At 37.6% G+C, this 26,785-nt stretch overlaps 1 protein-coding gene across 6 annotated transcripts in view; it reads left to right on the plus strand.

Moving 5' to 3' along the window:
* The window catches only part of LOC136875759 (mitogen-activated protein kinase 15), a 273,592-nt gene that overhangs the window by 146,156 nt on the left and 100,651 nt on the right, over positions 1-26,785 (plus strand). For all 6 annotated transcript variants that reach the window (XM_067149337.2, XM_068228451.1, XM_067149338.2 and 3 more), the window contains 4 exons: positions 4,998-5,137; positions 7,366-7,558; positions 9,987-10,127; positions 23,965-24,038. In XM_067149337.2, the coding sequence (XP_067005438.2) occupies positions 4,998-5,137; positions 7,366-7,558; positions 9,987-10,127; positions 23,965-24,038 (548 nt within the window). The remainder of the gene's footprint in view (positions 1-4,997; positions 5,138-7,365; positions 7,559-9,986; positions 10,128-23,964; positions 24,039-26,785) is intronic.

A 26,785-nucleotide genomic window follows, 5' to 3' on the forward strand; every position in this document is an offset into this window, starting at 1 on the left:
TATTTAAAAAAGTTCAATACAAAGGTTCAACATGTCTCCTTGACCTCTAGTGCTTTGTATTTCTACAATGTACCTTTCACAAAATGGGAATTACGGAGTGCACTCACATTGTGCAAGGATGTGGCTCCTTATGATACTATCTACATGGTATTATCTCCACTCTACACCAGTGGGGATTCAGGGGAAATTTGCTGCATTTATTGATAACTTCATGTCTTGCCAGCTATTTCGAGTCTGAGTAGAGAGGGCATATTCTCAGTATTACATTCAAGAAAATGGAAAACCTCGGGGATTTGCATTGAGTGCCGCACTATTCATAATTGTTATCGACAGCATAGTTGCTGAACCTGCAATCATTCCATTGCTGTATGTAGGCATTTTTGCTCCACATTTCAACTCAGGAAGGATGGCGTTTGCTGAGAGACCTGTATAGCAAGCTATTTAGAGAGTTGGTAGATGGGTCCTACAACATGGTTTTCATTTTTCAGCTGCACTTCTGTCACCTTCAGTCTGTGGACCCAGATACCCCAGATACAGAGCTTCACTTGTGAAACAGTGTCCTACCAGTGGTAGACACTTGCAGATGTCTGGGACAATAGTGCACAACCCAGCTGTCCCTGACATTAAATACCAGGCTTAGAGAAATTCTTTTAAGTCGTTTTCCTATGATGCCAAAAGAAACAGACATGCATACAGAAATTGAACTAAACCTTCTGTTTACTTCAGTATACCTAATGCAAGATAAAAAATGAAATTTGAGGCAAAAAACTGAAGGGTACAGAGAAAACTATCATTTGATTTACCTTGGAATTTTGAAGAAAAAAATAATTTGCCATTTACTTTATGAAATAATTAGTTCTTAAAATTCTCACTGCTAAGCCTTGATCTCTTAAGAAAGGTAAGTTTGATGTCTTTAGAAGCATTGGAGAGGTAAGGAAGTGCCTCATCCAACACTGGTGAAGGTACTTGTTCTGCTGTAATAGAACAGAAGATATCTTCATCGCCACTTAATATTTTTCCTGTTTCTGCTTCCATGTGATGTATATCAATTACTACAACATAAATACTATAATATAAGGATTAAAATTTTATTTCAAGAAGTAAATTATGATGAAAAATTAAATTTTGTGAAAGGTAATGATTACAAGTGAAAATTATTAAGAGTATTTGTTACAAGTAATACGATTACTTTTACTCAGTTGTTTCCCAACTCTGCACACCACCAGAAGAGCGAGCTAACATTGTATTTATCGTATTATGTGTTCCTATTTATGTTCCCATCTTTCTATAGCGTCTCTGAAAAGGCAAAATATTATAAGTGACATTTTTGTCAAAATTGAGGTTATGATTAACATATCTCCACAGATGCACACGGGATGCTGTCAGTTGGTACAATACTTTTATTTACATATTCACAAATAATACACATATAACCTTAATCACAGTATCATAAAACAAAAACACTTCACTTGTAGGATATCAACAAAGCCACCATCTTTAAGCAGTTGACAACTGACACCGAATACAATAGAGGTTACACTTTGAAACACAGATAAAACAGATGACTACCGATCAATTCAACATGGAGACTGCCTGGACTCGGTGTGTCAGCCACGTGCTACTAAACAATAACTTCCAAACCACAACTTCAGTAATTCAACAGTAACTAACTTCACCGTCAAGATCATCTCTTTATATATATCTGGCTAGATTTCCAGAAAGATACGTTACAAAAAAACTACCTTCTTGAATATTCCAGAGTGTCCAATACATAGAAATAGTGTACAGAATATTCTGAAACGTTCTAGTGCCTTATTACCATTCTGGAAGTTACAGTGTCTTTCACAGTTATGGATAACAAATTATACAGGTAAGAATAAATTATATTATTAATTTACAGTTATTTACATTAACGAAAGTGATATCAATGTCTATGTACAACATTTGTTCCATGACATAACCTCACACATAATACGATCGTTTGACTATGTAAATAATAATAATACTAATACTTTCATGACATAACCTCACACACAATACGATTGCATCATAATAATAATAATACAAATACTAACATGATGTAACACTTTACAGTCATACATACAAGTAATAATAATAATAATAATAATTGCAATAACTATACATACAAGTAATAATAATAACAATCATAAAATAATAATAATTTGAGTTCGATACTTGTGTTAGTTACCCATGGATGAGAGAACATTGTTTTTTCAAGTTATACCTGATATTGCACTTGCATCACGATGTCTATACGTCAGTCGGACTCCACGGCACATGTTGGCAAAGTATCATAAGTGTCAAATGAATCTAGAGGGTGAAAACAACTATTAAAGAAATTATTGTAACCACCATCAGTAATATACAGAACACCAGATTATCGTAAGCACCAGTCGTTAGGTTTTAAGCGCCTTCATTGTTCGTGACTGTTGTCGATCATTGTTGTAGTACATGTTTTATAACTGCCTCAAATCAATTTGGCACTTGAAACATAAGGCAAAGCCTGCTGGCAGATTTAATCCATTTTGACTGACAGCTAGTATACTAGTGGAATGCAGAAGAATGGTGGGAAGGGAAGAGAAGGGGCTGCTTCTTCTGACAGACTTGACTGAGCAAGTACGGTCAGTAGCTAAACAAAGCGGTTCCTTGTCAGTACACATTCCTACCGTTTGTGCTCAAAGTCAATTATGCCGCTGAAAATTCTAAACTGAAGTTTGTGACAACAAGGAGGAGATATGGGAGAAATTGTTCAGTGTTCATAGTTTTATAAATAAGGAAGCTGAGCTCAGAAAAAATAAAATACAAGAACAGTACAGAAGGGAGTTGTTGAAAATGCAACAAAAAAATAGCAGATGCAATGGAAGTGTTGTAGAGGACGGTCAAGAGAATTTTAACCGAGCAAGATGGCCATACAGTTATAGTCCGCAGCTGTGAGCTTACATTCGGGAGGTAGTTGGTTTGAATCCCACCATCGGCAACCTTGAAGATGATTTCCCATGGTTTCTCATTTTCACACCAGGCAAATGCTGGTATTGTACCTTAATTAAGGCCAAAGCCACTACCCTACCCTTCCCTTCCCTCCATTGCCAAATACCTTCAATGTGTTACAGTGACATTAAACAAGTAGAAAAAAAAATTTTTTTTTAATAGTAGAACAGAAACAGCAAGAGACTGAAGAAACTTCATTTGCTACAGCAGGAGAAACACAGAAAGGGAAAAAGTGTGTAACGGATTTTTAAGACTTTGACACACAATCCCTGAATTTTACATTCTTCAGGAAATAATTCCATCACTATCTAAATTACAACCTGTGTCGGGAGAGGGGATGGGTTTCCAAGGAGGGTGTATCATTTTGAAAAGTATTGTAAAAGATTTAGGCTTTAACTGGAAGAAGATTAGAAATAATAGCAGGGGTTTTAATCAAGGTCGCCTATACGGTGAAAGACCTGCACCAGGCCTTTCTGGAGGCCACAATGGCATGATATGACAGTAGTTATCTTGGGAATAAATTTGCGAGTGAGTTGCAGCGGAAACTGAGTGTACTTCTGACGACTGATGGGTGATATCTAACAAGGAGATTAGCAGATGACTCAAGACGAGTATCTAAATCTTACTTACGACTCCAAACACAGTGATCTATTACCACAAACAGATGAGGAGAACTGATAAAAATGTTACTTTCTAAATACTGTACTGTAACGAGTGTAATTTCAAATTTGATTGTCTTATTGTAGTGTAGTAAGTCAATTTTCCTATAGTTTTTAGTCTACATTTCTTACTACAATCATTTAACAAAATCTCGTTATTACTATCATGCCTTACATTCCTTCCAAACCAATCCCTCCAAAATATCGTATGCGCTACAAAAGCTGTCGTAAGAGGACCACTTTGTTTAACAGTGCACTCGACAACAACCGGCAAACAATCGTAAGCGACATTCATAACTTTAAAATAAGTTCCTTTTCACTGCAATTGAATAAATATGTAACCTAATATGTCAATAAGCTGAAACATTCATTTCTGGAGTGGAATAAAAACCGAAACTGCCTAAACTGTAAGTATTTGACTTGCTAATCATTTTTGTCATCATCTGTAAAATTCATATTTTGTCACTTACGATACTTCGCCTTTCCAAGGATGATATATGATTTATCTCCTGTTTTTTTCTTTCAATTAATGATGCTCTGTAAATTCTATTAATGGAATTTCTTACTAACATCATTTGAGGGTCACTTGTTTGTTAAAATTCAGATTTCAGATTAGTCGTCAGAATTGCAGCTGTCTATGGTTCCATTTTCCTGAAGATTGCTTAAAATAAGCTGACAATTTTTTAGCACGTAACTACTAGACATTACTTAAAAGCCTGAGAATAGGAACACAGTCTACCTAACAAAGCTGAAAATATTGTATAAAGTCTCAGTATGACAGATTGGTGGTGGTGATTTGTTTTAAGAAGTACAACTGGGCAACCGTCTTCAACTCTCAGAATGACAGAACAGCTTCTATGCTTTGTTTTGCTGATATTTGTTGTGTGGGTCAGAGAAGAAATATCCTTTTACTAATTCGTGGCTGTATTATTAATACTGAACATTTATAACAACGTCAAAAAGGAAATGTCTATCGAAAGTTCCCAGAAGGAAACAGTTTCATTTCATTGATTACAAGTATTAAAATATTCAAGCTCTTTAGGCTATTTTCAATCATAAAATAACGAGTGTTTTGCCCCAGTGTGCCAGTGAGCTCGTCAGTTGGATTGCTACAACACTCCAAGGCTAGTGTGCCACTGCAAGCCTCCTTTGTAGAATAGTGCAGTGACAGTGCACTATTGAGCCACCACTATCTAGTCTATGTATTTTAATGCATGTAAAATGCATGATAATATAGGGTACTGTTTTAAGGAAATTATAATTGTATTGTTTTTCTCGGTAATATAACTGCTACCACATATTAAGATGTTACATTAATCATTTTCACAGGTATACTCATGGTATTGATATGTGGAGCCTGGGCTGCATCTTGGCTGAAATGCTGTTAGGTAAACCACTCTTTCCTGGAACTTCAACCGTAAATCAAATGGAGCGTATATTAGCCACTATTTATCCTCCAACTTCAGATGGTGAGTTATGCTACTAATGAGTGTTATTGAATTTCAGTGGCTTGTTCGAATCCCTACAAAGTAGGCTCATGTCATGTAGTTGTTAGCTTGCATTCAGTAGATGGTGAGTTCAAACCCCACTGTTAACCAGGTACCTGAAATCAAAATACAGGACAGATGTGCAATCGAGGAGATCAGTGGGCTAATATTCTACTAGTTATAAACTCTGTTTCAAAATGATATGCTTATTATTATGTTGACATCATAGTGCAGTTTATTAATGCATGCCTTGACATTTATACACAGTATCTACCGAGCAAGTTGGCCGTGTGGTTTGGATCATGTAGCTATGAGTTTGTATTCGGGAGACGATGGGTTTGAACCCCACTGTCGGCAGCCCTAAAGATAGTTTTCCATGATTTTCCATTTTACACCAGGCAAATGCTGGGGCTGTAGCCTGTCTTAAGGCCATGGTTGATTTGAATCCTAGCCCTTTTCTATCCCATTGTCACGGTAAGACCTGCCTCTGTCGGTGCGACGTAAAACAAATAGAGAAAACTTAGTTTATTTAATTATTCATACCATTTATTTCATACATACATACATTATCATTATAGACTGTTATGCCTTTCAGCGTTCAGTATGTTCAGTATGTATGTATGTATGTATGTATGTATGTATGTATGTATGTATGTATTTATTTCAATTTCAATATATTTTCATTTCTCTGAAGTGTTGTTAACAGTTTTTTGTCATTCTTAGCAATTTCATAAAAATCTCTGCATGGCATTGAAGAAATTTACAGAAATGAACAGCTCAGACCTAATCAAGTCAACAGAACATAATATTTCTCACAGCTGACAATTCCAGAAGACAAATTAGAACTGTTGGAGAAGTTATTTTCAATTAAATTATGCATCATTAGTAAGCAAATATTAGGTTAAATATCAAATTACCTGCAAGGTACGTTAGTACCATTTCCGTGGATACACTTCTTTGTTATTGTAGCCTACATATGAAGTTTGTTTCACTCTCGCTGTGCGTATTTTGTTACACTTACATAAATGCGTATTTCTAATTCCTTTTTTCTTTTTGACACTAACATTATCATCTGAAGAAGATATGCTTGCACAGCAATTGGAAACGCTTCTATAACATACATAAAACAATGTGCTTCCCGCAATTAGTGAAATTAGTGTTACCAACAGTTGATGCTGACAGTGTACTCTAGTGTTAAAACACTGTTACCTTAAGAAACCCTGTAAGTCAGTGACTTACGGAGTTTTAAAACCAAACCAAATGTTGATGATCCCTTCACAGCCATTGTATACAGCAGACTTGTGGGGGTTCTACACAAAATGTTGCATCTACCCTTCAACATTTTAAAACAAAACTGTCAAAAAATATGATTTATGAGGTTTTAAAACTAACTGATTCATTTTGCAAGGACATTGAATATTTGCTATTGCCAACCATCATGATGCCTGCCTCTGGGCCTCTTACCAACAACATTCCTTTCATAGTACCTATGCTATTGGGATCCTATTTGGAACCATCCTTCTCATAAGTCCACACCATTATAATCTGCTTAATTCAACGGTTTCCAACAGACTCTTGTCCAGTTCAAGTTGTTACCAGATATTCTCATTCCTTATTTTGTCCTGTCTGTACTCGTCTTTTGAACAATAATGGAGGAACTTCATTTCAGTGGCCTGTAGGTGACTTTTAGCACATCCAGCCAAAGTTGCTGCTTCCAATCCGTATGTTAGAATTGGTACAACATATGTTTGGTACAGTGTGATCTTTGAAATGTGTCATTCCAAAGTAGTTGACGAACAGAGTGGTAGAATTTTGATGCAGCGTGAATCCTATTGCCTATTTCTTTGTTTACGGTATTGTCAGAAGAAACAAAGCGCTGGGCTGAGTGGCTCAGACGTTTGAGGTGATGGCCTTCTGACCCCAACTTAGCAGGTTTGATCCTGACTCAGTCCGGTAGTATTTGAAGGTGCTCAAATACGTCAGCCTCAGTAGATTTACTGGCATGTAAAATAACTCATGTGGGACTAAATTCCAGCACCTTGGCATCTCCTAAAAACCGTAAAAGTAGTTAGTGGCATGTAAAGCCAATAATAGTGAGAAACAGAGCTCCCTACTTGAAGTTGTTAATAATATCTTTTTTTTTTTTTTGCATTTATGCGAGTAAAATGTGAAATTGATCGCTTGATATTAATCCATGGTACCTTTTTCAGAAATAACTGCACTGTTTGCTGGCCAAGCAAAATGGCTGCTCTCATGTCTTCCAACCAGGCAGCGTTGTCCACTTTCCGAGTTACTGCAAGGTTCACCACCAGACGCCATTGATCTGCTGTCTCATCTCTTGGTGTTCAATCCACACAAACGAATGAAGGCTGCAGAAGCACTTCAGCACACTTATGTTGAAAGGTTAGTACTTTTCTTCTTATTATGGTTTAACTGTTAGGCATAAGTCTGTAATGCAATAACTTTGCTTCGCTTTGCTTTTGCTTTTGCTTTTGCTTTTGCTTTTGCTTTGGTTTGCTTTGCAGAAAACCGCCACTGAAGTTCAAATTTATTAAATAGTTGCCCTCTTGAATGGCCTGAACTTCTCAATTTAGCGGTTCTGTTCTCACTGCACCAGGCCAGCCAAACATGTCTGCAGACACTCTCGGCACTAAAAGCCATACCCAAAATAACTAACAAAAAATGATTTTCATCAAACTACTTTAAAATTGCAGACTGTTATGAATATAGCAGAGACGTTCTAAATTGATTCATTTCTGAACTGTGCCTTTCCTTCATAAATTACTCCACCTTTGTGCAAATATCTTTAGTGACTGTGAAGTGATCTGTTATGAACATGATTTCAACTTGTAATTTTTGATGAGAGTTAATTCCATTTCAAATGCTCTATTATGCAGCTCAGTATTTAGCTATAGCATACCTACATTTTTCTATTTTCTAACTCATAGTGTCTTGCCTTGCTTGTATATATTAGCTTATTTCAAATGTAACATTCTGAGTCTCTATTATTAGTAACTGTTTGAAGCCTTAAAATGCTCATATTTATGTTCCTCCCCTTTTTCATAAGCTAAGTTACTGGTGTAAATCTTCATTATATTACCCATGGTTCTTTGGATCCAAGTTATCTTTCTAGTTAACATTTTATAGTCTGCCCCTTTATTTCATTTCTTGGTCTGTCCATTTTAAACTTTAATCTTAAAAATATTAATGTTTAAATGGTGTTCCAATTGCATTGTACACTCTAAACAATTTTGCCTGGTATGTTCACTTTCAGTCTCTTCATCTCTTTTACAGCATTGTCCATTTTTCTACCTGCTTACAGACTTCTAACATTGCAGGTGTTTAATCGCAGTTCATATTTAATAATATTCAATGGGGAGATTCTTTGCACTTTTTTCCCATCTGAGGGTTGCCTGGGATTAGGGACCATGTTCCATAAGCTTTTATCCGTAGTGATATCCTGAGAAAAATTTCATTGGGGTAGTTTCCCATTACCTTCCCCTGAACGCTAAATTTGTAAGTTGGTTCTGATACAGAGGTCACCTTGCATGATCCACTCATTTACCCCTTTGAGGTAAGTTTTGGTTGTTTTTGCATGTTGATTTAATATTTTCTGTTTTAATTTGACTTGGGATTGGTGACACCATTGTGGAATTTGTGTTGTGGGTGTAAATGTAATGTGTGTGCTATTCTAAACCTAACCTGAACCTGGTACTTGGTAGCACGTTCTGTTCACCCCTTTAGTCAGTGAATTTATGTGTATCCTATTATTATTTACCAAGGTTCTGTGTTATCTTTAATTCTTACAACTGCACGCCTCTGTGGTTATATTTTACCCATGTAAGGCCAGAGTAAAGTGTAGCTTCCACTGAAGTCCCAGTCAATATCCATGGCTGTGAGAATATGGAAGTTGCTGGGGTATGGGTAGTGCTGAGTAATGACATTCAGAGCATGACTAGTACATCTGAGTGTTATGAAAGGTGCTGCTCATAGGGTCAGTCGTGCTGCAATAGTACTTTCTGACCCAGTGAGGAAAGCAATGGCAAACTATCTCACTCATCAACTTGCCTAGTATGCCTCATTTTGGTGCTGCCATTGGTTTTTGGGGTTTCCTTATAACCGCATAACCTTTGGTGATGCTATTTGAGGATCCAACTAGCCTCTGGGCTGATGACCTAACAGACAGACCTTTGCACGTGTTTTGGGTATTATTCATAATTTAGGCCATCTATGACAGCTGATGGTGGAGCTGTTGAGGATCCAACCAGCCTTAAGGTTGAGGAGTCAACACATGCACATATTTCAGCTGTTCCTACATGGGATACAGAGGCTGTTGGCAGCTACTCATTCTGAGGTGTAATTTTGGTTGTGAGTTGTTTCGAGCCACCCCTAACCAGGAGAAAAAATGTTGGGAATCTTCCAACAACTCCTCTCGACGATATCTTGGTTAATGGATGTGGGCTTTTCCTCCACACAATCCCAGGTGCTAGGGTTTTAAATGGGCCTATACTTGCATTGTAACCACTTAGCATGACCTGCTGGATACCTGGACCATTTTCTACATATATCTAGATTGTGTAGATCCGGAGTTAGTTGGCATTATCCCGAAGTGTAAAATTGACATGTTTTTGCCTGTTTGCTTTTGAAGATGCTGTTATTACATACGCTGACCTTCTTTCGAAATAATTTTGTGTCTTAAGAACTGTAGTCTCTCCTTTTTATATTTTGAAAGTAAATCCATTGTTTATTAATACAAAGTACTTTTCTCCTTATTGATAAATTGTTCCAGATGTTGCACTTCTTGTTGTTAAATTCTGCATTTTTCTTGTAGGTTTGCAGAGAACAAAATAGTTCCATTGCTGAATTGTGATGTCCTTCCTCCAGTTCGTGATGATGTTCAACTGCCAGTTGAGGAGTATCGTAACAAGCTTTACAAACTCGTTGAAGTTCAAGATGTGGAAAAGCGAAAGAGGTACATTTTGACATATTAATTGTGTTTCTAATTGTCTAATTTGTTTCTAACTGACTACACAGCATAGTTGGTTAGGTGCTCATCTTTAATGCTCAGAGTTAAGGGATGGAACTCCATTACAGAGGGCCTGAAATTAAAAGCACCCCCTTCTTTTAAGATTGCAAAAGCTTGGTTTTACAGACTAAAATAATAATGCTGTAATGGCTGAATTTTAAAATATAAACAGTTGCTAGTTCTGTACTTTTATTCTTTATTAGTAATTTCATTATTAGTTCTCTCATTCAAAGTTGGTACAAAACTGATCAACAATTGCCTGGATTTCATTTTGTCATAAAAAAATGTAAAGGGTTCATGACAGTGAAGGTGACTGTGGCTCTGATCACTACAGTAGTTTATTTCTGGAATAGCACTCATTGCTTTGTTTCCACCAAATGTATCCCACTATTCTTGTTCTGCCTTCTGAAAATACAGTGAAACCTCATCAATGCTTTCCTTATTAAGACATTTTCTAGTTTAGCACATTCCTATTTCTCAATTCCCATTGTATCATATCTATATAAAAATACCTCACTTACTGCATTATGATTTGTTGCTATTAACACTTAATACAATCACGTTTTTCCAGCCCTGAAAATGTTCTCTGTCTTTCCTGGTGTATGGAATATGATTGTCAACACAGACAAGAGTCCTTGCAATCAGGGACAGGTCAAGAAATGTTGTGTGTTGACAGGAAAAGAAGGCCTTGAAATTCCTGAACCTCACAGGTTAAATTGCACCTTTGGAGAGCAAGCTGTTTGCTTGTCCAGCCTTGCGGTGCAGGGGGCAATGCGTCCGCCCGTCACCCGGCCGCCCCTGGTTCGATTCTCGGCCAGGTCAGGGGCTTTTAATTGTAAATGATAATATTCCTGGTCTGGGGACTGCATGTTTGTGTCGTCCTTACTGTTCCTTTCCTCACATTCAACACTTTACACTTCCGCCATTTCCAAATACACGCAGGTTCATAACATATGGTGCAAAGTAGGGGCAAAAGATATTCTTAGGTCGATGCCCCAAATAAATAGCTTTTAAAAAAAAAGCTGTTTGCTTTAGGAAAGTTCACTTTTGTTTGCCAGTTAGCAGTGAGAATGCCAAAAAACCCAGTGAACCTTTTTGTGCTTGTTGCATTCCAGTCAGATGTTAGAAATTTATTCTGTGCTGAGTTGTACAGTGAAGGGTACTGAATATTTGTCATGTAATAGCCTACCTACAGATTAGGAACATAATCATGATATGTGAAGGGTACTGAATATTTGTCATGTAATAGCCTACCTACAGATTAGGAACATAATCATGATATGTGAAGGGTACTGAATATTTGTCATGTAATAGCCTACCTACTGATTAAGAACATAATCATGGTATGTTCACTAGCATGGTACATATTTGTCTTATGATAGCAGAGTTATAGATAAGGAAAAAAGTCATGAAATCATTTACTAATTTACTTATCACTAAGTGGATAAGCACCCTCATTTTAAGCACGTAGAGTTGGCCTAGGAGACGGCCTAGAATGAGATGGAGTAGCTCTATTTTGGACTGTATTGTAAATAGAGGAGTCGATAGCAGTAAAGTACTAGAAGAGGAGTAGTAGAAAGATCGAGTAACATGGAGGGCTTTGGTACACTACCCTACCCAGAGACAATCTGGAAAAGGGGATGGTTGAAGAAGAAGAAGAAGAAGAATAGTTGGCGCGGGTGTCACACTAACTAGTCTAGCCACAACTGTCATAAAATTTTGGCTTGGACTGTAGAACCGATTTTCCAGGTAGCAAACAACTGCTGTGTTGAAGTTTAGTCTGGACGAATGTGTATTCAATGGTCAAAGAGTGGATTTTCTCTTAAGCATGGAGTGGGGTGAATATGAAAACAAGGTAGCTGTAATTGCCTTGCCTAAGGTTGGAATTACTCGTGATAAATTTCATATTTGAGCCCGTGTTGTTGTTAAGTATTAACTTGTGAAATCCGTACAACAAATGCGCCATCTTTACAATACTGTGAATTGACTATATTTAAAATATATTAATGAGACATGTTTTGTCCTGCTTTTGAGACATCTTCAGTCACAAACAAAAACCATTAAAGATATTGTAAGGAGATGATAGAACCATTAATATAAAAAAATTTTGCATCTTGTTGCAACGCGATGTGTTGGCGTCTTGTTAATAAAATCCTGGTAATATATTGAATGAGTCTTACAACATCATATTCATGTACGTGTCAGTTGGATTAGAAGTGTACCATTCTTTGAACCATGCTTTATTCTTCTTGAAACCTCCCCAGGAGTCAATTGATTGGTAAATCATACAGAACTTATCAATCTACAAGACCGGTTTTCATCATGTTACTTACGAAAAGAGAGATGGAATTCTTAGAACTATGTAATTATTTTCAACAATGAAGCTTATACACTCAGACTGTGTCAATTGCATCCTGAGCTTCTGGTAATGGAGGCATGGTTTTTGTTGTGACTGAAGATTTTTCGAAAGCAGGAGAAAACATGTCTTATTAATATATTTTAACATAGTCTTATCAACAAAAATGATTCGTAGTATTGTAAAGGTGGAACATTTAATGTAAGAATTTCACAAGTTAATAAAAGGTTGGAGGCTCGCCAAATGAGAATATGCAAACCCTGAAACAGCTGAAAATCTGCAGAAGTTCATCTACTGGACAATCCAGCGATTTACTGAAAGAGGCAGTGTAAAAGATCACAGGAGGATTGGTTCATTTTCACTGTATGAGAACAGTGGTTGCCTGTATCAGGAAAAATCCCATCCAGCAGCAGAAGATAATGGCATGGGAGTTGAACATTTCACCACGATCAATATCCAGGATGCTCTCTGAAGACCTTTGGATTAGAGCTTATTGGCAAAGCACTAGACATTTCTTGTAACTGCAGCTGAAGTTGCAGAGGAAACTGAACTCAAGGTAGCTTTACTAGATCCAAGATCAGACCAAGATTATTGGATTAGAAGTGTACCCTTCATTGCATCGTGCTTTATTCTTCTTGAAATCTCCCCAGGAATCAATTGATTGGTAAATCATACAGAACTTATCAACAAGACTGGTTTTCATCATGTTACTTACAAAAAGAGAAGTAGAATTCTTAGAACTATGTAATCATTTTCAACAATGAAGCTTATACACTCAAACTGTGTCATTTGCATCCAGTGCTTCTGTCAATGGAGGCGGGTACTGGCTCTTCATCTTCACCATCAATTTCTTCTTGGTGCCTCTTTGTCATCTACTGATCAGAAATTATTTAGTCTTTCATCAAAGATGGACGAACTACACATCAGTAATTCATTCTTTGAACAATGCAAGCTTACATAATTTCCTCCCTTTACCATCTGCAACCATTCATTTGTCATCATATTGATATCAATACAGCAGCCAATCATTTACAACAACATGATGAAAAATGGTCTTGTTGATAAGTTGTATATGGTGTTCAATCAACCATTTTCTAGACAACTGGCCTCAATAACGGCAGTCACTTAAGTCTGGCCAGTATCCAGTATTTGGGAGATAGTGGGTTCAAACCACACTGTTGGTGGCCCTGAAAATGGTCTATCGTGGTTTTCCATCTTCACACCAGGCAAATGCTGGGGCTGTAGCTTAATTAAGGCCATGGCCACTTCCTTCCCATTCCTAGCCCTTTCCTGTCCCATCGTCACCATAAGACCTATCTGCATCGGTGTGACATAAAGCAACTTGTAAAAAAAAAAAAAAAAAAAAAAATCCTAGAGAGATTTCAAGATCATGTCCAGAACTGTTAGCACAGGCATTTCCAAACTGCGGCCCATGAGGGCTTTAAAATACATTTTCAAGAAATGTGAAAAAAATTTACAAAAAATATCTCATAGCTTGTTCAAAAATGTATTACTTTTTGTACCCTTTATAGATCCAGGTCAGAACTAATTAATTCTTTAATATTATTTCCTCTTTTTAAGTATTCACTTGGGTTGAATAGATTATTTTTGATTTTAAAATAAAATCCAAACTTTGGCAGAAAATAAGCCCTCACAAATGCCAGTGCTAAGTCTTAACCATTATAAAAATGGCTATGGGATCCATACTGCTCATTCAGGACAAATATTTCAGGTTCCCTATGGGAATCAACATCTATATCATCTGATGGCCAGGCAGGCATCAATTTTTGGTAATGAGACAAAGTCTCTCATAGTGCATTGGCACTGCCAGTGGATCCAAGTAGCCTACGCAGTGGCCTTCACAGTATACACTAGCCATGCGTCTTGGTGGGTGTGCTATTTACCAACTGATGAGCCCAACTTAGCACACTGGGGTGAAATGCTGGCAACCAGGAATGAGTTAGCTGGAAAATTTATAATGTCCAATAACGGACCATTTATATTGGTATTATGCATACTGCACCCGCCCCCTACCCATAGTCTCTGGCGATAAATCTACAGAGTCGTTATCTGGGTTAAAATCAAGTGGGCATCAAAAATATATAAATAATTTAGCAGCATAAAGGGTAGGAGAATTCGGGTATCATATAACAACAATTGAATGAGAATATTTTAAATTTTAAAATCAAAGGTGTTTATTATACTCATGATGATGATGAAAAATGATGCAAATATACAAGGTGAATACATAATATAAATTTCACAAAATTAAACTTTGGATATGTTGAGCGTTGTTCATGCTTTGGGAATAAGACCGAGTTAACCATTCAAGAAGAATCTATTTCATGACTTCACGTGTACAGAATATTAAGTATTAATCACTGAAGCTACTCCCAATTTTACTGGGCAGACGAAACCATGATACTCAAATATAAACAAATCTGAGTGACACCTAATCTAACATTCACAAATTTCACTCTGGAATAACCTTAAATAGTATAACATCAACAAACACAAACTTCAGATGCCTTGGGTCCACACTGAACCCCCACCCGTATATACACGAACCGGTTGCATCATGGTAGACACCAATGTCAATGATGAAGGACATCACAACACAATTAAACACATAACACTCGAGACATACAGAAATATATACGCAACACAGTGGAACACTGACCACCAGTCCCAGCATTAGTGAGACTGCCAGTTGCACACCCGGAGCCAAACCCAGGATCTTCGACGTTGGCAGAAGACCTCAAATCCCTACTTAATAATTTTTTTTTTTTTTGCTACGGGCTTTACGTCGCACCGACACAGATAGGTCTTATGGCGACGATGGGATAGGAAAGGCCTAGGAGTTGGAAGGAAGCGGCCGTGGCCTTAATTAAGGTACAGCCCCAGCATTTGCCTGGTGTGAAAATGGGAAACCACGGAAAACCATTTTCAGGACTGCCGATAGTGGGATTCGAACCTACTATCTCCCGGATGCAAGCTCACAGCCGCGCGCCTCTACGCGCACGGCCAACTCGCCCGGTTTAATAATTTTTAGATGCACAGAAACAATTAACTTCATATCCAAACACACTCATTTCAGCAAGGTGATTCATAATTCATTTCTTATTTCTCAATTCAAACAGCCTTCACATGTGTCCACCCACAATCTGACTTTGAAAACTCACACCGTGAATCCTGACTTTAATTCCATTCTAGCATCGTCGCCTGACATTTATCAGCAGATTATTTCCTTTTCTCCGCACACTCTTTCACACAAATGGACCGATAGTAACCCAGCAGGCACAGAAATCTAAATAACAAAACACTGGCTTCTTCTTCTTTTTCTTCTGTTGTTATTATTGTTATTGTAAAATGGTCTATTCTCTACGGGCCTACGTGACTTACATGGTCACTAATTCCTTACTTTACACTTACTTCATGACGATAGAAACTCACATGTTAATTACAAACAAGCACAATTGTAACTCCACACAACTCAGATTGTAATTAAGGACCTACTGTTATCAAAAACACACATTATAGTCGTTCACAATAAAAAATATGGGAGCTAACTATATATTTCATTAGAGGTCACCGCTTTGGCTCTCTGGGTAACTCACTGCAATATTTCTTCTTTCACATAGGATAATCTACACTAATATTACTTGGCATTCATGACAGATCAGCTGGTTGAGTACCAGCCCCTTGCACAACCAATCCCAAGTACTAATGACACTCGCCAGTCTTCTTCTTCTTCCAATTCCCTTTTCCAGATTCTCTCTGGGTAGGGTAGTGTACCAAAGCCCTCCACCTTACTCGATCTTTCCAGCACTCCTTTTCTAGTACTTTATTGCTATCGACTCCTCTATTTGCAATACAGTCCACAAGAGAGCTCCACCATCTCATTCTAGGCTGTCCCTAGGCCTCTTTGCAGTCTCTGTATCCATGAAAGTTGTCACCATTATATACAAATAAACTACACAGAAAAGTAACCACAAGGGATACTAGCAGTATTCCCCCAAATAAAATGAAAATGGAAAACCTTCCCACAAACAAATTTATTTTCCCTTTTCTACAAATTAAGTCATTCAGACTTTTTACTAAAATAAACTCTGTGCCATGCCTTTGCACATTTACAATTTAACAAACTAAGAATCCCTTACAATTACTAGCTACAGCATTATAAAATGAATTCTCAGTACCCCTCATGTCATTATTAATAGAATGGTATTACTCAGCCTTATTGTCCCTCGATGACACATTGGTTAGCTACGGGGCGTCCATCCTGGTTTTAGTGTTGACTGATGTTCATGTTGATACTGTAGCTGTAGATTCCATCTGCTGGCTGCGAATGCTGCTGCAAAACTCCATAGTCCTAGGCACTGGAAAACTTCAGTATCTATGGCACAGATACACACACAGGTAATACCCATTCCATTTGTCTGCGTCACCGCACACTAATCAACCTGATCTTTGATTCATTGTCCCGGAATCAAATACATTAATACAGGATACTTTTAATCGTATCATACTGGTTATTGATAGCACGACTCCGAATTAACCCCTGTATCACTGGTCATTATAGTGATGCTTATACTATTACCCGTCTCCCTTCTTTGTCTTGGTCAACGGAGGTAATAATAATACTAATTCTATGAGTTCAACTTATTGTTCAAAAAATCGTCAAAATAAATCCAAAGCGCACTTAATTATATCCCCTATCTTAGTTCTACTCATACACCACTTGAATTAAGTCGTTTCGAATATCCTCTGCATTAAAAGTTTGGATACAAAGAGAACTTTGGTCCGGTACCGACACACATCTGTCCCTCGCGAGATAAAAACACAGATTGCCCTGGGGTGACGCTTCCCAAGCCTTGTATTAGCTGAGAAGCTCCCCACTCTCAAATTTCCTATAGACCCTATTCTCGGTGTATTTGAGGTGCAATAGTGTGACAGTCAGGTGACCAGTGATCTTATAGTATGGTTAAGACTCCCCCGGACGAAATCTGATCGCAGATTCCGTTGTAATCACTAAATAACTGTCTTCAAATTTCAGCTTACTCATGGAGTTCTCCCGTTAAGTGGGCATCAAGACATTTAACACATGGCCTCAGTAACTTTCCACTGGTATTTAATCATCTGTTCCTTCTTTTAACAGAAGATTATTGCCATAAAGGACGCCACACACTCCAAATAAATTCACAAATCACAAACAGCTCTTTTGAATCATTGTATAATGCAGTATTATGAAAATTAATTCCTTTAATATAGAAGTCAAAGTTAGTCGGGCTGTTTTAAAGATGGTTCCCAGATTACATGCTAAAAAGTGTACCTCTCCCACTCACCAACAACATGTGGTGGGCATAACTTTTCCCTCCTTCCCATCCAGAGATTCCCTAGCTCTGCTTGGGGGAAATACATTCTAGCCACATTCGTGACGTTTGAGATCCCATGTGCTCGCTACCAGACAAAGAAATGCACGTCCACTTGATCACTAGTCCTTGGTTCATGTCGCTGTCGGGTATAGTACCAATTTTTTAACTCCATGCCAACTTCACTGTAGCAACGTAGCATGCAATGAATACCAAGAAATACTTCAATTGCCATTGGTGTAAGAAGCAATTTCAACTCTTCGTTCTTCTCCCATTGGTACACAATGCTGCACACTCGAAGGGAAGTACTCCTGGAAGTACATTGCTGGGATTTTAGTCTCTTACAACTGTATGTCATTGTTCCCTTCACACTACTCCCACTAAATTGTCCTCTGTAAGTTTTGTTTTGACTACATTATTAATTTGGTTTGTCTTTCGGTATTTCTTTTTTTACTTTTTGTCATTTGTCAAATATTATTTCAAATGAACTGACATTATTGGGTGCTTTTTTTGCCCAAATACAATTGTCCTGGGTATAATAGTGTATATTTTTAATTTCTCTCTTATGCAATTCTAAAATAGTGTTTAAAGCAATGAAAATCATTAAACCTTCATTTCAGTTGAACTATGCATATTATTTTATACTGATACCTCCGTTCTTTTTGCGGAATTTTACAAAAATTGGCCTATTATTAAAGTGCGGTCCACAATCGTGCCTAAGGTTTCCAATGTGGCCCTTGAGCTCTTTATAATTAGAAACCCCTGTGTCAGCTTTATCGTCATTGTCAGACTTCTGAAGAAGCCTCTTCCTGTACTTCTCATTTTTACTCATCTGCTGATCTGTGTATCAAGTAGCTGTAGAATCCTTTTACAGTTGGCTGCTGTAAACACAGTGTTTATATTTTGTAGGTATGACCTGTTAATAGGATGTGTTACAAAATATTCAAGTAACACTTGAGCACCTATTTTAGTATCTAACTTTCATAAGTGTCATTCGTATACCAAGGACCTAAATGCTCGATCTTTTTTCTTTCTTCTAAAATGAAAGTTACAAATTATTATATTGTTTTATTTCTCCTTAAAACAATTATCATCTCCCATTCCTTCTATGTGTGTTTATTTTACCAAAGTAATTCAAATTTATCCATATGTGTGTATTATTTCTTTTGAAATATGTTGCCAGTCACGCTGATGCAAGCAGGTAGACTGCCCCTCTCTCCCTCTGGGAGAATTGCTGTCTAAAACACTTTCACTGTGTGCATGGCTACTGAATGCAGCATCTTGAGCATTACTGAGCATTGCTGAGGAATTAAATCATCATCAGATTTTTAAATACTGTATGTTATTCACCAGCTTGACAGTCCAAAAATCACATTTTCTTTTTATAATGAATTGGCTGTGTTGATTGTCATCTTTTGTACCCAAGTAATTATTGTTATCAAATATCATTATTCTTAATTGCAACAGTAAGGCAGTCGTACCCTGTCCTTAGTCTAAAATTTTGTTCTGTTTCCGTCTTGGGTTTTTTCCTCGTTTTCTTCCTACTTTTCATGGATATTCCTCTATTTTTTTGTCAAACTATTCGGCAACTACTTTTTTGTACATCGTTGTTATTTGAGCCAAGAAGTTTTTTCAGCTAATGTATTTGAAGAGATGTCTCCTGAGGCAGATGACCTTAGATGTTAGGCCCCTTTAAACAATCAGCACAGGCGGGTGGACCATGCGGTTAGGAGCGCGTAACTGTGAGCTTGCATCCGGGAGATAGTGGGTTCGAAACCCACTGTTGGCAGCATTGAAGATGGTTTTCCGTGGTTTCCCATTTTCACACCAGGCAAATGCTGGGGCTGTACCTTAATTAAGGCCACGGCCGCTTCCTTCTCATGTTAGGGCCTTTCCTATCCCATCATCGCCAAAAGGCGTATCTGTGTCAGTGCGACGTAAAACAAATAGAAAAAAAAAAACAAGCATCATCAGCAAGCACTTCGTATGTAGTATGTACATAGATGGCTTTCTTAGCCAATGAAACTACTATTTCATTTCCGTCCAGTCCAACATAGAAGGGAAACCACAGTTTTTCCAAGTGCCTTTAGGTGTTCAAGAGCCTATCTTATAGTTTGTATCTTTATTGTTAGAGGTTGTCAGTTTGTAGAGACTGTTTGTATTGCTGTGTTAAAGTCAACCAACTGAGGGTCAAGATGGTGGACATTTGTAGGTGTGTTGTAAGAGTGTACCTATTAGTAATCATGTTTCTTGTGGTCCAAGTGATTTTATGGCGGTTACGTGTGAATGAAAGTGAGCTGACTAGCATATACTTTGATATTAAGTGCATTATAACTTGTTGGGAAGATATACTCTCCAATAATAAGCTGAAAATAAGGACCCGCGTGTTGTGTATGAACGGCAAGCAGCAGCGAATGGCGTCCAGTCAGCGTGTAAAGTACAAACCTTTGGCCAGTGACATGTCTACCTCCAGCCTGACACTGAGTATTCTACTACGAGCAGTTGCCGGCGATGTCCAGCTGAACCCAGGACCGGAGGTAAATACCAGTCTTAGCATCCTCTACCAGAATGTCGGTAGTCTTAGGAAATCACTCGTGGACTTTAACGTCGCTCTGAGTGACATGCATTATGACTGTGTGTGTCTAGCGGAGTCCTGGCTCGACTCTTCAATTGACAGTAGTGAAATACTGCACAGTAATTATGTTATTTTCTGCCAAGATATGCAAAATATCATTACTTGTAAGGACAAGGGAGGTGGAGTTTTAATAGCAGTGAATTCCGCTTGTGGTCCAGTGTAATGACCTGATCTAACGGGAAACTGGGACTGTGTTGATGTGAAAGCCACTCCATCCCCTGGCTGAGCGCTGTACATTGTCTGGTATTACCTGACTCCGGACGAAGTGAAAGTACAGCTCATAGACTTCCAAGAAACCCTAGCTTGAATCAGTTGCATAGCAAAACAATATGACACTATTATCGTGTGCGCTGATTTCAATATATGCCAATTAGCCTGGGCCTTAGACGACTTGGGGTCTATTAATCCTATCCTCACCCATGTCAATGAGGAAGCCTGCTCTCTTATAGAGATCACCAACGAATTTAACCTTAAGCAAGTTTGCAGTTTTCCAACATGAGGAAATAACTTCCTGGAACTTGCTTTTTAGCTTTTGTGTCTGAAAAAAATCTCTAATAATACCCTGTGTGTAGCAACAGAACAGTTAGTACCATCAAATCGTTCTGCCCTTAAACTCAGACCATATTTCCCGTGTTCCTCGTTTGTCACAGACTGCAAAATCATTATTTGTATGGACAAAAGCAGACTTTCCTCATCTACAAAATCTCTTATCCCGCTGTCCGTGGAACTTGCTCGAATTCTGTTCATCCTTTGATGCCACAGTTGACTTGTTTTATGATTTACTGCACAGTGCTCTTAAGGACGCCGTACCTCCCCACATAATGAAGACTAGGCATCTTCCCTGTTGGTATGATTCTGAACTTACAGACAAAATGTGGGCAAAGGAAAGAGCAAGAAAACGAGCTACGAAGTCTTCATTTCCCTCAAATTACATCAAATTCGCGGCGGTAAGAAATGAATACAAACACATGCAGCGGAGAAAGTAAAGGGATTATGTTAGGTCTGTTGAGTAAGATATTATCAGACATCCACAAAGATTTTGTAAACTTATTAATTGCAAATCAAAATCTGTAACTGTACAAGAGTATGATCCCCAATTTAAAGTTAGGAAATGTTTGTGTATGACTATCTCCCAATTTTAGGTTAGGAAACTTTCATAAAATAATTTGTAATATAAAGTAGTAAATATCATGTGAGTTGTTAAATTAAGATGTAAGAACATAATATTGCAAGAAGAATGTGTAGTTAGGGAATATTGCATATGTACATCATGATATTTTGTATAGATTTCTGTTTGGGTAAGAGTCTGTAAACATAGCCTAGCAGTAAATATTGTGCAACCTGGAAAACCGTGACTGTATTGGGAAAGACGGTTGTAATAGGTTAAAAGTGAGGCAGCATGTGATTTAGAAACCCGGGGTAAGGCCAGGAAGTGTATGCTGAAGATGGTAACTCATCAATGTGGATAAACATGCAAGATCGCTATTTGCAGATCAGCAGCTGGGTAACCAATCTGAAAGCTCTGATTTTGAACGAGGTTGCATTGACCAAAAGACGCTTGAAGTGGTAGTGTTGTTTCCAGTGGATTTTGGAAGATGCTACGCTACATGGAGCGAACCTATATACACATGTGTGCGCATGCAACGAGAATCTTAGCTTACTTATTATGGAGTGCTGGAGGAAGCATATTGTGTATGCATGGTACGAGATGATTACTGTTCATTACTATTGCAGTTGCTGTTCATGAAGATTGCCATTACGAAGTTTTTGCTGTATGAGTTCTTTATGGTTTCATTACTGTACCATTATGGAATCCTGGCAAGTGCATAACATGGCAATCAAGTTCCCAATGAGCAGTAGGTGGAAGTCACTATATAGTGTTCTTTTGTAAGTCAGACTCTGGATTATTCCTCTCCAAGGAAATGCACATTGTGAGATAATTTACATGTGTAATCTGGAGGTAATATGTTGTTGAGCACAGAACTGATTACGACTTGATGAAACCGTAGGCCAAGTGTTTATTACTTACTTATTCTTTGAATAATACGACATGGTTGTCATTATTTATTAATCTCACAGCAGACATTGTACATTATGGATGTGTATGGCTTATTAACAGAGTATAGTCAGGTGACTGGGATTGGTTTTTTTTTGTACTGTTACAACACGTGGTAAATAGATTCCACGGTGATGATACTATTGTGCTAATGTATATAAGGTTAGGAAGACACAGTCTTCTTATCCGTAGGATATAATCATTTTGAAGCATGACCTTCAGAACTATGGATATTTGTGGTGTATAGCTTGTAGATGTTGTTTGTGTATGTTTATATTGGTCTCATCACGTGATGATTATTGTTGGTGCCATCACCACTACATGAATTTACTCCCAAAACTAAATAAAACATGACAAGTACCTTCAAATACCACTGGACTGAGCCAGGATCGAACCTGCCAAGTTGGACTTTTGGGATCTCAGTTCATTTATCCTTGTTCCAATATAATTGGATGTGAGGATTATGAACCTGAGATTTGATAACATAGAAGGAAAAGTAGGCCCTAATTTCATCCTCATCAGTGTCAAAACCACTTGTCACCATCTGTTCTTTGCTTCTTATCTGATTCCGATAATTTTTCAAAGCGTAAATATTTGTTTCCATATGGGAAAGCAGCAGGTCCTTAAACTCCAAAAACAGACAACTCCAATATAGAATCATCTAAATATTTTCTCTCAGTTCTCCTGACACCACTGGAAATACTGTAAAGTGATGGTTATCACTATTGCTAACCCACATCAAATTACTATATTTTACTTTAGCACGCAAGGCTTGAGGTACGATTTCACAACCACTTGTAGTGTCACTTTCACCAAAAATCTCTTCTTCAGTATTATCATAATCGCTTCACTGTCCTCCGAATTACTGTCTAAAACACTTGCAATTAACTCAGCAATAGTATTGCTGTTACTAGCCTCCACTATGCCTGGAGCCATAGCTAGGGTCTTGACTGACACTTGATGAAATGTTTGTGCTTTCAGAGGCTACAATTAGGCAATAAATTACAGTACAAGTTCTTAGGAGAGCTGTAAACAAGCCATATTCCTGTTCTATTCATAGAAGTTTGCAAAAGGGAAGTCCTTGCAGGGATGGACAAAATATAAGATAGTACATACAACTCAGCGCGGTGCATGAATGTCTCGTTATTTGAGTTGAAGGCCTTGGTCAGTGCTGGCATGAACATCACATCAAATGAATCGAGTGGGTTAAAGGAAACGCAGATACAATAGAAGGACTCTGTGTCAAGTCTAACATGTTACAGGACTTAATCATTTACAATTATATCAAAAAGGTAGATTAGAATAATTTATAGCTGTAATCTATTACTTCTTACTCTGTTAACTAGATGTCTCTTGGTCAACAGGCAGGAATCTCGACGTGCTTGTCGCCACCTCTCTATCGAGGACACTGGGCTTCATCCTAAAGTTGGTCAAAGAGGTAAGAATTTCTCCATATTTCACAAATGATACCTATCCATAGACAATTATGGGAAAATGTACCACTGATGCAGAATGTTCTATCAGTAACATCACTGAAGTTAAATTCATTATTAAAAGTGTTTGCAATATGGAAAACTCTTTTTGAACTGCAAAATGATCAACAATTTTTGAAAGAATCCACACATGTAATGCTCAAGATGCTGCATTCCGTAGCCATGCACACAGTGAAAGTGTTTTAGACAGTAATTCTCCCACAGGGAGAGAGGGGCAGTTTACCTGCTTGCATCAGCGTGACTATGCTCGAAAGGCATCGTGTTGGAGTGTAGTCAGAGCAGGCATACTATTACTACATTGCTTATTATATTGTGCCCTACATATTGTAAGTGTGGCAAGCATATTACGTATTGTATGTGGTACTATGTATGCTATAATACAATGTCCAAGATGTGTACTCAGAAATGTTCAGAGTACTGTTTTTCCATATGGACAGTATCACACTGTCACCATAGCATGGTGTGCTTGTCACCAGCTGTTTACCTTTCTGCATGGCTAAAGATAACAGTAACTAATGTTTCAGGTTTAAGTGAAGACTTTACTGGATTTTGTATCATTGTTTATTTTAGCCTAATTTACACCAATTTTCGTGAGGTTGTTAATACAGAAGAACCTTGCTTAACCAAAACCTGGCTTAACCAAAATGCTGTGGCAAAATTGTATTTTAATTTTTTTTACCCTCTCATTCTTAGCCGTCGATATTAGTAATTCTCTTGCTAAAAGTGCTGAGAGCTACGAGGCAAACCCTATTTTTATATTATGACTTATACCAGAATGCAAGTGTAGCATAAAACAAAACTATTTCTTACCCTCTAGTTCGTTCCATGATACATTTTTTCTCGAACAAGCAGGAATTATTATTACTGTATTATTATTAAAGGTGGCTTGGCACTGGATGGTGTTGGTAAGAGCTGGGAACTAGTGAGATTTTTGGCCAAATTTTGCAGATGTTGGAGCATTGTTGTGACTTGGACATCGGTGAACGGTGTGTGTTTTGGTTTGTTAATCCTTTTTTAATTGTGTGTTGGCTAGTGCTAGTGTTTCGTTGGTGTAAGACAGTTTTAACGAGCAAATTGATTGTAGGAGAGTTCAATGCGGACTCTTAGCCTTGAGATGTTTGTTCGGGTGAGACTGGGGATGCTCGATGTAGCGAGTGAGGCATGTCCCTGTTGGTGTTGTATTGTGGTGGAATGTCCTTCTAGAGATGTTGAACATTTTTGTGTGTTGAATTCGGTTGTCTACAGTTGTGTTTAAAGTCATCGTAGGAATGTCTAACATCCGGGCAATTTGCACACGTTTCATGTGTGGATTAGTATCCACTTTATCAATAAAATTTAATTTTTCATCATTGGTAAACTGTCTAGCTTTCTTCTCCTCCATAATTGAATGTCCTGCAAACCACTAGTCCTATGCATAAGGACAATAGGCCTACTTCACCCAAAATTCACTTGCTAATATAAAATTAGGTGCAACACATCACCTGTATATGTAAGTACAATAGGTCTAATTTACGTACGTTGTTACACAATTCACTTACGAATGAAAATTAAGCACCAACACTCAGATGAGGGTCTGTTGCACTATCCAAATCACCACAGCAAAGATTGACTACCTGTAGCCAAGGTAACGACTAGAATACTATCTCATGTAGCTGTAGGCTATAGGCTAGCGCACTATGTAGTCTGGGTAGTCTGCGACCGTGAAATTAAGTTCTCTACCAAATCCTTACCCAGGCCAGCTGGCGCTGATGCATCATGCATGCAGTGTGGCCCAAAACGCTAATTTAAATTCCTTATGGTGGAAGTTACAAACGTACTAAAGAGTGACATAAATGTGCTATCCAGGTTTCTTTAGCATGTATTTAATAGGACATGAACTGGGACTTAGGAATAATGATGTAATAACCATGGAAATGTGCTAGAGAGGGACGTCATAACCAGTTTCAACTGTATTAAGCTTAGGAAGTTTAAAGGAACAACTTGCAGTACAGTAGAGTCTCACTGATCTGAACTATGCTAATCCAAAAATCTGGCTAATCTGAACAAAAGTGGAAGGAAAAACAAATGTAATTTCAAAACAGAATTTATTGTAATACAACAAAGTAGCAAAAAGAATGTATAAATTCACTCAGTGTGTTTTACTTTTAAAAATGATGAAATTAGTATATTCTAGGGTACTTAGAACAAAAAGTACAGTATTCACTGTACAATACATACTTACTTGGCAATGATTCTAAACACATAAACAAGGTACTCTCATCAGCCTGCCTCCTTGTGAATAGCACACACGCCCATTACACCTTAATGTGAATTTTTAATTTACATTCAATCAGTCATCAAAATCTGTATTTAGAACTGTTGCTCAGGTAGCAGATTCCTTATCAATTTTATTTACCTAATCATTTCTTAAATGATTTCAAAGAACTTGGAAATTTAACAAACATTTCCCTTCATAAAATATTCCATTCCCTAAATCTTCTTCTTCTTGTTTTATGACTGCATAGGATCACTTTATAATACCAATATAAATGGTCCGTTATTGGACATTATAAATTTTCCAGCTAACTCATTCTTAGTTGCCAGCTTTTTGCCCCCCATGTGCTAGGTTGGCAACCAGGAATAAGTTAGCTGGAAAATTTATAATGTCCAATAATGGACCATTTATATTGGTATTATAAATTTACTCATTCGG

Source organism: Anabrus simplex, chromosome 6, assembly GCF_040414725.1.
Source record: "Anabrus simplex isolate iqAnaSimp1 chromosome 6, ASM4041472v1, whole genome shotgun sequence".
NCBI lineage: Eukaryota > Metazoa > Arthropoda > Insecta > Orthoptera > Tettigoniidae > Anabrus > Anabrus simplex.